Below are 14,515 nucleotides of genomic sequence, written 5' to 3' on the forward strand. Positions count from 1 at the left end.
GGAAGCTCGTGTGGATTTGCTTTGGACAGGCGTGACGATTATGTTGCGCTTACAAGTGGTTTGCTGTTTGGATTTATCAATTCATAGCAGCCGATCCGCTTGACTGTGGTGCACTCGTGTGTTGTAAATTCATTTACAGTATGATGCGTAGGGTGATAAAGCTTTGATGTATTCAGTCACAAGAACTCACTTTTTGCAACTTTTTTATTTAAGAATAAGAAATAACAAGAAACAGGTATGCAAGGAGCTACTACAAATATTTCAGGCATAACATTTTGTATACATATATATATATATATATATATATATAAGTAATCATCATGCTAATTCTTTTTTTTTTACATTTTATTATACAATTTTAAGTTTGAAAAGATGTTCAAATGTGGAAGTTTAGTCCTACACAGATATACATGTATTTTATGAAGTTAACACTTATTGCCCATGAGTCTTTTCATTTTCACATCTGACATCAGTCATAGCAATGATTGGTGACATACCACCGGCACAAGCTATCTCTGACACTGCTGGCTCAGCAGAGTAAAGTGAGCTGCCTGAAACCTGTACCTGGAGCCAGAAAAAAAACTGATCATCTTTATTTTCCTCTCATACTTTTTTACACAGTAGGTTTTATACTTTTAGGTGGTTGACTACACTGCCAATCAGCCTATACATTTTATTGATCCCTTTAATTATATATATATCCACAGACACAATTGTATTTTCATTACATTTAGTTTTTGCTATTTTGCTATACTATTGCAAATAGACAATTGAGATATGTTTTTGATAGCAATGTAGTGCAGTAAATGGGGCATTTAATATCACATTTTTGTTTAGTATTTATCAGGTTTTTTATTCTCACCTTTCTGTGGTGTTCACTGTCCGTTTTCTTTTTTACAACCCGTACAACCCATGCCGTGCTGATCAGGCAAATCTATATTATTTAACTTAGCTGGCACAGATATTTCTGTTGTATCCTGAAATTGATTTGGTAATCACACTAACCTTAGTTTCTGTTTGCAGGGCCATTTGATGGACGGGGTGTGACCCTGCTGGAGGTATGTGGGAGCTGGCCAGAGAGTTTCGGCGTGCCGCGGCACTATGTCGGATCAGCAGATGCCAGCGACGAAGGCCTGCGTGAGAGGCTGGCAGATGCCATGTCTGAGTCCCCCTCAAGAGATATAGTGGGCTCCGCTACAGGTCGGTAGAGGTTGAATAATACAAAATAAATAGATAAATACGTTCACATAACTACACACATGGCCTACATCCCCAACACGTGTCAGGATGAATGAATGTTTACTCTTTACTTCAGAGGGCTGCATGATGTTCTGATGCTATTTGTCACCTCATAGCAACATAATCTTGGCTAGGTGTGATAACACATCATCTCAAGGAATCATATTCATGTTCTCTTAATTTTGGGGGCACGTTAGCAATCTCCTCCTCTGCGTTTAACTATTTTTTTACAATACTGTGTGTGCATATGCTTAATTCGAATTACTGCATAGTGAAGTCATTTTTTTGAGAAGCCAGCAGCATGAAGCCTAATCGGAATTTAAGTTTCAGAAACAGACCTACAGTGATAGTAAAGAATCACCCCAAACCCCACTTCATTTTTCACCTGGTAGTTTTACAACCTTTGATTGGAGGCAGCTGTGATTAATAAATACAGCGCCTACTGGACGGAGTCTCCTTCCCCTGCTGATGTGCTCACACTGTGCTGATGTGTCTTGCTTGATTTCTTCGTAGGACTGCCATGAGAATGTAAGTTATATCATAATCAGTACTGGCAACTTATTCTGAAATGATTAAATCAGGGTGTTCATCAGACATGTCCCCTGCATCTGAGCAGAGAGCACTGCTCCTTTTCTTCTACTGCTGAGACCTCGTTTTGCTTAGTTTATTATTGTTTTTATCATTTATGTTTGGCTGAATGGTTAACAACACGTGTCTGTGATGTAACGCACTCAGAATGTAGATTTAGTTCTGCTTTACTCAGCCTTTGACTATAGCCGCTTTCGGACTGTAGGAACCTTTGGCAGTTCTAATAACCTTTTAATCCGCGGGGCCGTTTTCTCCCGTGTTCGGACATACAGGAACTCGGGGCTTTCTCCCTCAGTTCCTATAACCATTTCAGCTCCTTCTCCGAGGTCGGGTCTTTTCATAGTTCTTATAGAACGAATCTAACGGAGGTGTGTGGTGGTCGGTAGCTACGCCCCATGTCATGCTATCACGGCTGAAATGTTTCCTCATAGACACAGACACAACCGGCGGGTGTTTAATAAGTTAAACTTACACATTGTCTCCTTTGTCTGCAGCGCTCTGCTCTCCTTTCTTCCTTCATGAAATGAAAAAGTATCGTCTCCTGACTCTCTCTGTGAGCTTTTCCAGCCTCGATATTAGACGCCTGATGTGATTGTCCATGATTAATATCACCATCATGCAGACCATAAACACGGTGGCCTCCCCGCTCTCCATATTAGCTTCTTGGTGGTGTTTTTTTTCTTCTCTCCTACTTTTACCGGGTTTTGTTTTGTTCTGTTTTGTTGTTGAATGTGGCGCTAAACGGCTAACGTAACTCACGTCACTGTCGCAGACGGCTGCGCACGGCGCATCAGTCCCGACTCATGTGGGAATGCAGACTGAAACGGTTCCGCTGGGGAAGGATAGTTATTAGAACGAAATTCGAGTAGGACAGTTCTGATAACTGCGTTCTTATAACTACTCTGTCCGAAAGCGGCTTTTGACTCATCATTTGTTAATAGTCTAACTTTTAAAAAATCAAAATGATTCTACAAAATGATTACCAGGAAAACAAATGATTTTTCTGTCTTCTCACTTCAAGTTTGCATGAACACCTAAGCTGTGTCTGTAATGGAATACTTTAAAACTCTATTCACCGTTTAAGTGGAATCCTTTATAAAATTTGAAATTGAAAACTGTGAGCCTGTGACTCCCGACCCCACACGCTTTCACCAGAGGATGTAGAACAGTCGGGTACATGGATGTGCGACAGATAGCCAGGTTCAGAGGAGCAGGCTGGGAGTCACAGGATGTGGACCCTGTGCTTCGAGGATTCCGTTAATGCCTCGGGGTAAGCCACCAGGAGTGTGGTTACCAGGTGGACAGCGAGGCCTACAAGAGCGGTTTGACAGCAAAAAGTCATGAATGCATAAATCCCACCATGTTGACAAAGCTTAAGTGTAATGTCTGAGAATTAGCTAACTTGTGCAAATATAAGTCGAAGTAAGTCTCTTGACATAAAAATTTATTTAAAAGTATCAGGATTCTTTGCATTGCAAAGAGTTTTTGGCAGTGTATGTCCTGATGCTCTCTTCAGTAAAACTAATTATGATATGGGTCATGTCTTTTTGTTGCTCTTATGAACCTCAAATATTCCCAGCATAGCCGAGTGTCTTGTTTGGAGGCTTGACATATTGCAGTGGCATTACCCACCATGCAGTTCTGCGAGGTCATGATCCAGTGATGGACTGTGATGTTCTGCTCATCTTTGTGTGTGAGGTTTTGGCATATCTGCACGCGCTTTGCTTAGCTGTGCAGCTTCCTGCCTCAGTGTGCGTGCGTGCGTGTGTGTGTGTGTGTGTGTGTGTGTGTGTGTGTGTTGTATGTGTGTGCGTGTGTGTGCGTGTGTGTGTGTGTGTGTGTGTGTGTGTGTGTGTGTGTGTGTGTGTGTGTGTGTGTGTGTCCGCGTGCGTGTATGCGTGTGTGTGTGTGTGTTGAAGACATGCCGTTGGCCCTGACAGTCCAAATGGTTAACTCATTTAGGAAGCGGCAGTGAACCCCCACCGCCCCCCTTCTTAAGTGAACAAGAGCTCCTTTGATTTAAGTGTATGTGCACATGATCGTGGGGTAGGGGGCTTCCATACAGGCAGCCACAGGGATTGGGTGTGTGGTGGGGAGGGTATTGGGTTGGGAAGTGGGGGTCACAAGGCCCTAATGGATTTAGCATCGACTATTGACCCCCCTTCTCTGATCATTTCTGGCCATATCCAACCTGCCCCCCCATCTAAATCTAACTGTCTATGTTCGGACTTAACCTCATTTGTTTGCCTCTATTTCTCTTTTCTGTCTCTCTTCTCATCACTCTTTTTCTGACCCCCCTCGTCTCGCTCTGTGTTTTTTCATTAGATTAGATGTTGGAGACTCCTGGCCTCGACTAGTCAGTTCCTTCTTCTTCTCATTCCCCCCTCCGCCCATCCCCACCATCGCATCCCTTCCATCTCCCCCTGCCCCTCTTTAATGCAACACAAAATTCATTACTGATCACATTACATCAAAATTTACTCATGACACACACACACATGCACTGTCTCGTTTTCTCTCTCTTTCCTGCGCCTTGTGCCATCATGAAGACATCATCCTCAGGGAATGTGATGAACTTGTTGGTTCCTCAATCCATTCATACAGACACAGAGGCTTCAATCTCTGTTGGCTAATCTAATATCACAGCACTTCTGCCCTGGAACATATAGGAAATGTTCCTGTGTCTGCTGTGAGGACGAAGGAGCCATGCTTAGCTAGGGGTTGTGGTTTCGTGGAAAAAAGGAAACAGGGTTTGTTTTTGTCATCCATCTCGATTCCAGATGACGGATGGTTTTAGTTTGTTCGATAACCTGTTAACTGAAGTGGTCTGTATTAAAAGTGGCTGTACATGAGGAACTTTAGGATTGGTTCACAGTTATTGGAAGAAAGAAAGAGGACATTTATTTTCATCACATAGACTATAATTTTGATTTGACTGGCAAAGGTTTAAAGTTCTCTTTTCTCTGTCGTTGCATTTTTTGTGTGTATGTGTGTTTGTGTGTGTGTGTGTTTGTGTGTGTGTGTGTTTGTGTGTGTGTGTGTGTGTGTTTGTGTGTGTGTTCGTATGTGTGTGTGTGTTTGTATGTGTGTTTGTGTGTGTGTTTGTATGTGTGTTTGTGTGTGTGTGTGTGTGTGTGTGTTTGTGTGTGTGCGTGTGTGTGTGTGTGTGTGTTTGTGTGTGTGTGTTTGTGTGTTTGTGTGTGTGTTTGTGTGCGTGTGTTTGTGTGTGTTTGTGTGTGTGTTCGTGTGTGTGTTTGTGTGTGTGTTTGTATGTGTGTTTGTGCGTCCGTGTGTGTGTTGTGTTATTTGAGAGTTACTTTTTGTTTAATTGCAGCATATGCAACACCTCTTACTCTGCTTTGCTTAGGAGTTGAGCCAGAAATGATAAACTGCCTATAGAGAAATACTAACTACAAGGTGTAGTGAGTAGTCACAAAGAAAATACCACTTCAAAATATAGCATCTTTTAAAAATGTCCTAGCTCCTTCCCAATGCATGGACGACTGAAAATGGGATTAAAAAATGTAAAAAGTATATTAGAAATTCTAACGAGATTACATCAAATTAAAGAATGTATTTTTGGGCAACCTAAGCCTTGACATTTACCTCAGCGATTATCCTACGAGTCATTGTGCCAAGATTGTTTCAAAACCGCTTAAAGGGACACTGTGTAATTTCTTCCCCATCTAGTGGTGCAATTTTATTTGAAAAGTCGAATGAATTTGCTCTCTAGCGCCTCACGTTTTCAAAAGTGTGTTGCAACTTCTTGAACTACGGCAGGCGGATTGTGTCAAGATTCAAGAAGCTATAGCTTCAGACTCAAGGTCCATACAAACAAAAAGAAATCAAGACACACAGTACAAAGGATTATATAACACACATACAACAACACTATGAATACAGATGACAGATAACATGTCAGATAACATAAGTTGACATAGCCTTTGGTGTGCAAACAATGCAATTAGTCATATTCCGGGAGTTACCGGAAGTGACGTCGACACAGCGTTAGCGTTAGCAGCAGTGTGTAGTTGCTATCTGGAAAGTGTTCTTTTAAATAAACTCCCGGTAAACTTACAAACTTTCTAATGCCTTGTTTTGTGAGTTAAGAGCCTATGTGTACTACGGCAGATGTTTGGTAACAATCAATGCATTATTAGTGGGATAATTTACCAGATAAAATCTATTTAGCATTAGCGGCTGTAATAAGCCATTCGGCGGAAATGACGTCACAATGACGTCATTTCCGCTTGCAGGCCTGGCGTTGGGGAAAACGCGATTCGAAGTGCTTTATGTCCCTCTCGGCACTTCGTCGTTTTTCATAGACCGGAAGGACATGGCAGCCTCCATAGAGCTTGTCCGCTCTATGTAGATACAGACAAGTTATTCTTCACTCAGGAGGATACGTGAGATTTTTGACAGAGATAATTTTACACCAATGAGAACTAATTTATGAATGAATATGTTGATTTGAGCTAATAAATGACTTAATTTATTGCATAGTGTCCCTTTAACACTTTATGATTTCAGAAAAGACGAAATAAAGGAAATCCGTCTTAAAACTTTAATTACAGCTTCACGAAATTACACTTAAGTATTTCAAAATAGTAAAAGTGAAAACTGTCGTAATGGAGTTACAGCAACAGGAGAGAACTTCTATTTAATTCCGTTTAAACAATCAAACAGGGTTGTGACCTGCTAACTGCAATTGACAGAAAGTGTCAAGTTTTGAAAACATCTGTACAAATGTATGGACGGCCCAATCAAAGGATAAAGATTAGAATGTACTGTAAAGGAAGCAAACTTAACACCAGACATTTGTGCTTATCATGAGTTGTGTTGCTCCACCTCATGAGCACTTGTCATGTAGAGTCATTTACCACAAACATACAGCTCTATCTATAAGGAAATGTGAGTGTGTGTGTGTGTGTGTGTGTGTGTGTGTGTGTGTGTGTGTGTGTGTGTATGTGTGTGAATGTTCGCTGTCTTAAACAACCAAAAATCAACGCAGACTCCAAAAACTCCCCTACAGTCAAATTAATTAGAGTAATTTAAGACCTTATGTTCTAAAACATTACAACTGATAGAAGCCATATCGAATACTAACTTTGTGTACACGCCAGCCTCATCCTTCTCCAGAGCCCAGACCTCAACATATACTGTAGACAGATAAATGACACACCCGGGATATGGAGCACTTGGCATTTCCATTCATTTTTATTTGCTGTGGTATTTCTACACAAGCATTGCAGATAGTATCAGAAAAAAAAATCTTGGCCTTTTCTCTGAAGATTTAGTTTCCTGTGGCTTTCTGTTTGAATGAGGCAAAAGTTAACATGTCATCCCAAGCCTATGATCTGCACGCGATACGCACAGTTAAAGTAAGGCTTTTTCCCCCAGAGAAGTGGCATTTCATTAATCATATCGAAATGCCAGGGTGTGCTTGGATATATCCATGATAATATATGTGCACCTAAAGTGATTTCAGGGGCTCGATTAGAACTGTGTATATTGTCGTTTAAAGGTTCTGTGTTTGAAGGTGTATTTGCATTTGTGTGTCTTAGCATGAGGCTTAAACTGCTGAGACTTGGACTGGAAGAGGCAGATGGTATCTTGCTCAGTGATTCCATTTGATGGGAGCTATGGCCCCAGTGGTTAGACACACAATGGAGCTGCTAACGTAGTCCTTGAACCTGATTGCAAACATACACTCGCTCTTACCTCACCAATACACTCATTCTCCTCATCTGTTTCTCTGTCATATGTTCCAGTGTAACTGCTGAGAGAACTTTCTACAAACGTTTCAAACATTTATATACAACTAGTTTCAACTCCATCTATGTCATTATTTATGCAGCCCCACTGCTATTTATCACAGTCTTGTTTTTTTTTTTGTCCACAAAAATGGTTTGCTGAATGACAGTTAATTCAAATGGATGTGTTGCTTTTCCTCTCTGTGTGTCTTCTCACACATTCAGAGTATCTCAGAACTGGAATGCTTGCTAATGTAACAAATCACCGTCTCTCTGACATTCTCCTCCAGCACACATGCACACACATATACGCACATACTCTTTTGCAGATTCACAGGGAAAACAAAGCCTCTAGTCAGAGTAATGGGCTCTCACGCTAAGGCCGAGACCCAGCGTCGCCAGCTCAGAGGGCAGGTGACACTCACACAGAGAGACGGACGGATGGACAGAGGGAGAGAGAGAACACAGAAAGAAGAAGAGGAGAGAGAGAGAGAGAGGAGTGGGGACTCACTAATGACTAAAACACTAGGACTTAAATTAGATTAAGGTCCAATGATATAATGTTGCTAACTAGATTTGGCTTATTGGTGCCTGCCAAACATAAATTCCATTGAAGCCATATGGAGAGTGGACTACTGCTCAACACAACCTGAGCTGAGTGCAGCTCCGGCTCAGGAGCAGTGGCACTTTTTCTGCTGCTTTGCTTTAATTAGATTAGTTCACAATACAAATTATTCTTTTGGTGTTAAGAGTATTTTCAGCCATATGATCTTTGGCATTTCATTTGAATTTATTTGATTAATTTCAGCTATTTGCATTTCAGTGCTTATGGGATTTTTTTAGGGAATAAAATAAACGGTACCTTAATAAGTCGAATCACCAGAGTTTAATGTTAATCGACAATTAAACAACTAAATTGGGATCTAAGTACCCATAACTATCAGATCCGTCTTTATTCTAGGGCAGCATTTCATCATTTGAAAAAAAGTCCTACATACGAATGCATTGAGTTCCCTTTTTGATTACATTTTTCTTTGATTGCATATAGCTCTGTTTAGAGCAGTGTTGACTAATGGGTGTTTAAAGCTCAGTACCAGCGATTTTGGTTCGAATCTATCATCAGCAGATATTCAGATCTGTGTTTGCAGTTCCATACCACTGAAGTCACAAAATGTTCAAGATCATTTCAGATGTTGAACTATAAAAAGCAGGAAACTTTATTAGCAGTATTACTAGTTGCATATTTAAATGCTCTGACTGTTTTGGTAAATGGACGGAAATTACTGCTGTCATATAATATATGTGTTGGAGATTATGATGATGAATTTTGATGCCATTATGTGCTTATTTCTGTGGCAAATCAATATGGCTCCACAGGTGCTTTAATACTGGAATCATCAAACCCCAAATGACTCAGCGATATACTCGAGCTTCTTATGTGAGAATTTTGTTTGTCTCTTTACTTTTCCATTTTGATAACTTTCTGGGAGTACTCAAGAGGTTTTCCCTGTACTCAGAGTTTTCGGTGTCTAAACATTCAATTAGTAAGGAGCACTTTTATCAAACTACTGGAAATGAAATCAAATGTTGCAGTAATCCTTGTTCCTGAAAACATTCCCCGGAAAAGGCTTCTTCAGTACTAACTCACTGAGGGGGAGTTCTCGAGGTCACATGTTGGTTGCAGTGTTACAGGATTCTTATTAATGATTCATATATATTTTAACTAGGCTTTTTGTGTGTTAATCTACCCACAAGAAATAAAGCAGAAAAAATATTTTTTAAAAGATTTAAGTCCACAATTCGAAGCCATTTTAATGAATACACACATTTTCATGAATTATCTGTGAATTCCTAATATTGCTGCATTGTTTCTTTGTGTTGTTTTTCAGCTCTTTTGAACAACACATTTTAAAGGCAATCTAACCTATCATATTTAGAAAAAAGGGGGTGTTAATAGCTCTTGAAACTGAAGTTTCCGTTTACTTATCCTATCATTTCTATCACTAATATAGTATTAATTTAAGCACTTGTTTTTCAGTCCCTGCATACGTTTTTTCTGTAAACGAAATTCAAGTTGCATTAAACTGTTGTAGTGATTTACATTCCATGTTCAGCTTGGAGAGCTTCAGTTGTATTCTCCTGATATGAGTCTTTGCTAAATCTCCGACTTATAGTATCATCATAGTTCTTAGAGTGAAACTGGATAATTGATATTGGCCAAAAATTGAAAACTCTTATTTATTTTTATGTTACTGTGCTGCAGTAGGTATGTTGAGCTTAGTATGATTGATGAGGTAAAGGTGCATGGGACCACCCACACCCACATATCCGCTGTTTGTTGGATCCAAGCTCAAGGAAACTGGGAGTAATAGTAATAATAATAATAATAACAGCATTTAAAACTGTCTGAACAGCACAGAGCTCAGCTGGGTCTCTCAATGCCTGACTTAACACAAATATTTAGGGTCTTGTGCGCGTGTGCATGTGTGTTCACACACATTGCATTCACACACTTTCACAAGTGTGTCAGGGGTATATATGGGCCTGTAATTTATTAACCTTAAATAAATGTGTTCGAGCAAAACACATTAAGTCGAAGTGCACAGTGTGTGCATGTATGCACAAATGTCATGTTATGTAATTATTTCAGTTTGCATTTATGCATATATTAAGGGATGTGTGTTTGTATCAATATTATGTGGAGAAATGCATCATTTGTATGTGTGGGTGTGCGTGCATCTGTTTTCCCAGACACCCAGACTCAGGTGACTGGTCGGCATTGCTGCATTAAATGGTTTTCTTGGATACAAACAGCCACTTTGGCTTTATAGACTAAATGGATGTAGGATTCGGGAGTGTTCCACTTCACTTCTGATGTTATCACTTAAGAGAAAGCATAAGCTCTGTGGCCATTTGTTGCTCAGCAGCTGTGTGCAAAAACCTTAAAATATAAAGAGAGTTTAATGTAGGAAGTAGCTCTTGATATCATTTTCTGGTTAAGGTTGTAGGTTTCCTCGTTAACAAAAAAAAAGTACAACCACTTGTGAATTTGAGTGAATGTTGGACCTCACACAAATGAACTATAACATGAAATATATGTATATGGCTTCCTCAAACTGGGCGTGGGATCCCAGGAAGAACATTAGAGCTCCCTGTCAAGAAGAGCGCAGTACTAGGAACAGCTAAGATACTGCGTGGAACCCTCAGGCTCCCAGAACTCTGGTAGGGGACCTGAGCTTGAAAGGGGTACCGCCTTCATGGGGGCGAGTGTGGAAGGTATATATATTAGACAGCTCTGCACCTTAACCGTGCACTATTTATCCATTTGGGCTAATGGATGAAAATGCATTGCATATTACAGAAACCTATCAAATGAAATGCTGTATTGTTTTAATGCCATTGGCAACTGCGAGGAGTATATAGGTATATATATGTATTTATATATATATCAGACACTACTTGCATGGAGCAGTGCTTCATAATTCTGCACACAATATGGAGTCACAAAAGCAAAGAACTTTTAACATCAATACCTCTGCAAATAAGTATCTAATTAGATGCTTTTTAGTATCGAATAGTATCTGTGAATAAATTTTTTCCTCTAACAATTGTAATACATACGCACCGTTACATTAATGCACTTTTCTGCCCTCAGCTCTTCATTTCACTAATACTTTGTACATACTGTATATTTTTATTATTTTATTATTATTATTATTATTATTATTATTAGTTTTATTGCACCAAACAGAGATGGGCAAATTCCTTGTAATCCAAAAATTACTTGGCAATAAAATCTTTTCTGATTCTGATTCTGATTTCAAATCTGAGGTAAACGGCACAAGATTACTGTGTTTGGTTGTACACTACTTATGTTGGAACTGACATGTTTCTCTCCAGCACTGACTAAACTTGATGTATACTTTTCAGAATTTTTTCAGATGCACTGTATGCACCTACACAAGTATTGTATGCACCTGTTACTATATAAGAATTTATTATACTGATTTTGAATAACTATAACCTGCCAAAAGCATTTGAATATGTCTAAACATAGAAGTTGGTAAACAACTGTTGTTAGAGCTATTGTAGCTCTCATTCTAATGTTTTGAAACATGAGTAACAATAAAACTTACCCCGAACATGTTTACTATTTACTCAATCAAATATTAGTCATCTACATAGCTGCATATTACCAACAACTCCCATGCCATATATATATATCTATCTATATATATATATATACATGTAAAGAAAAGCCTCTTTAAGACTTGGTATTCTATAAATCATTCGATACAAAACATCAATAATTGGTCTATTAAGGAAAAATGAAAACTAGACTGCACGCCTGTTCATACAGCTGTGTGATTTAATGGTCACACAATACATCCTGTATTTGAATTGGCCGCTTACTACTTTTACACAAAGCCATGCTATTATCCCACCGACGGACTGGTTTCTTTACTATTCGGCCTTGTTTTACTACACTGATATTCATCATAAGAGTAACAACACATGGGGATGTGTGTGGGAGCTGGGGAAGGGTGGGGAAAGCTCACACAGTCTTGGAGGTCCCTCTCTTCCAATCATTCATTCCAAAAGTCTGCTGGCTTCAATTCTAAACATACACACATAATGATACAGTAACACATCAACAAGAGTAACAGTTGTGCAAGAATGAAACATAACCAGGTTGCAGAGCAGATTCTAACATACTCTGTCTCAGATAAGTAGCAGTAATACGTTTGGTCCAACATTATGTACAGTAGGTAGCCCACTGTTGCCGTGAAATTTCCTACAAAATATTTAGAATTTATCTACTTTGTGTTACCATGAATCTTAAGCTGTAAGTATCATGAGCAAAGGTTCAAAGGTGACATATAAAGACTTTTTTCTAACAATTTGACACAATTTCCTGAGGTCATATTGAAATGTCTAAGACAGTCAAAAAATCTCTTAGCTTAAGCACAGTCGCCCTTGTCTCACCCCTACTGAAGCAGCACTGAGACCAGGCTGTTTGGAGGGGTGGACAGTGCCCACCCCCTCCTTTCCTGATAAGGTCAGATCTACTCACCCCGCCCGCCCCTTCCCTTCTATTCCTGGGGTTTCTGTTGAGAAAAGCAATGACTTTTTCTTACTATGACAACAATGGCCACTGGAGAGGAAAAGTTTTCGAACAGAAAGCAACATGTCTCTGACAGAACTGAGTAACTATTTCAGTTCGAACCAGAGTCTGACCCTGAATAAAATTAAGGTGCCATCATCAAAGCTCAACAGGACGTCAGTTAAGTTAGTTTATGTATGTTTGTATGTAGGCGAAGGACACACCGTCATGCTGACTGTAGCTGACACAGGTTTATAGTATATGGTGTATTTACCTGTCATCAAAACCTGGGCATCCAATATGCAATTTAATGCAATAAGCGCAAACATAATGAAACTATTCCTCCAGTCATACCAAAAACCCTCTAGCTCTATATATAGATAAAGAGTTACTCTATTGATCTGAGAGGGAAATTGATTAGCAGTGTAGCACTTTGTGTTAGCAACAGGTGTTAGAAAACAACACTTTCTCATCAACAGTGATGGACCAAGCAGGAGAGCTGCACCACCCAACTCGTAATAATGCATGTGAGCCATTATTTTTTCTGTTTAAACATTTTGTATATATCAACGTAATTGAATAATTATACATGGATGACTAAAGCTTTTATCAGAAACATGCCAATAATGTAATATTAATACACCGAGAGTGGTACATGAAGGTAAGTATAGCAATGTGAGTTAGGACAGGACTGGGCTAAATTACAGAACGTAAACTTTGAACTTGAAAGCATTTAAATAACAAAGTAATGATGGAACAATAATGTTAATCTTTCAAAAAGAAACAGCAGCTACTAAACTAAAAATGACCTACCTGGAACATTACTTTCAAATATAGTTTATCCACTGGAGGGTTGATGTAAGATGCAAGTTCACACTGAAAATCAGAATGGCTTGTTAAGTTGTCAAAACTAAGGGTGGGGAGGCTTGTTGTTTTTAGGTTGGAAGGGACTTCAGATACCCCAATATCTGCTTTCAAGCACAGAAAAAGTTTTTTTTTCCATAATATTTTCCCTTTAAAATTATGATTTACCAGTGCTGAATTGCTGTAAAAATACTTTGAATACTTTTTTCAAATCTGTTTTGAGACTTGCTTTTCTGTGATACGTTTTTCAAAGAAGACAAAGTTGTAAAATGTTCAGAAGCGATTCTACAAGGGGTTTGTTTGAAGGGAATACATTTAAAACATTGGAAATAGCATGGGGCAATGAATCATTCATAATGATGTTTTTATTAGTCTATAATTGCATTGTGTGTCATTAACTTAACTATGATGAAAAAACATTCGGATAAAATATGAATACCAACCCCCACCCTTAAAACACACATGAATAGTGTGTTTTTTTGGAAAATTTATTTCATACAAATATTTTTTACCTGATTTCTATTTAGAAAAAATAGAAAAAAAAACTAAGTTAAACATATTACTGCGCTCGCTTTTCTTTATGTGTGCGCTGTGCTGACAGTCTGCTCAGTACTAGAGGGGGTTGGGGACATTTAAATTGATGGGCTACGGTCTACTAAATCGTTTAATGTGTACCTCATAACCAGTTAACTTTTGCCCATCTTGGATGTTGGACACGACACCTTAGTGGCAAAATATTCAATATGGCTGCTGCTGCTATTGGGGAGTAGAAGTTTAAAAAATTTATATAATTTCAAATTCATGGCTGTTGGTCTTAACAAGGAAAATAATCTTACGAGACTGACTGTGGAATCAAAAAAATTGTTTGCACCAATGATCAAGCATCCACGGATAAAGCAAAGTGAGCCAACTTAAAGATGCTGAATATTTGAAGAGTAAATAAAAAAGCTCTCGAGGCAGGTGCATC

The 14,515-nt window shown here is 39.0% G+C and overlaps 1 protein-coding gene across 2 annotated transcripts in view; it reads left to right on the top strand.

The window, feature by feature from the left end:
* The window catches only part of bcas3 (BCAS3 microtubule associated cell migration factor), a 401,519-nt gene that overhangs the window by 358,953 nt on the left and 28,051 nt on the right, over positions 1-14,515 (top strand). For both annotated transcript variants that reach the window (XM_075474182.1, XM_075474183.1), the window contains one exon: positions 1,024-1,200. In XM_075474182.1, coding sequence (XP_075330297.1) covers positions 1,024-1,200 — 177 coding nt within the window. The remainder of the gene's footprint in view (positions 1-1,023; positions 1,201-14,515) is intronic.

This window comes from Odontesthes bonariensis, chromosome 9 (genome assembly GCF_027942865.1).
Source record: "Odontesthes bonariensis isolate fOdoBon6 chromosome 9, fOdoBon6.hap1, whole genome shotgun sequence".
Lineage (NCBI taxonomy): Eukaryota > Metazoa > Chordata > Actinopteri > Atheriniformes > Atherinopsidae > Odontesthes > Odontesthes bonariensis.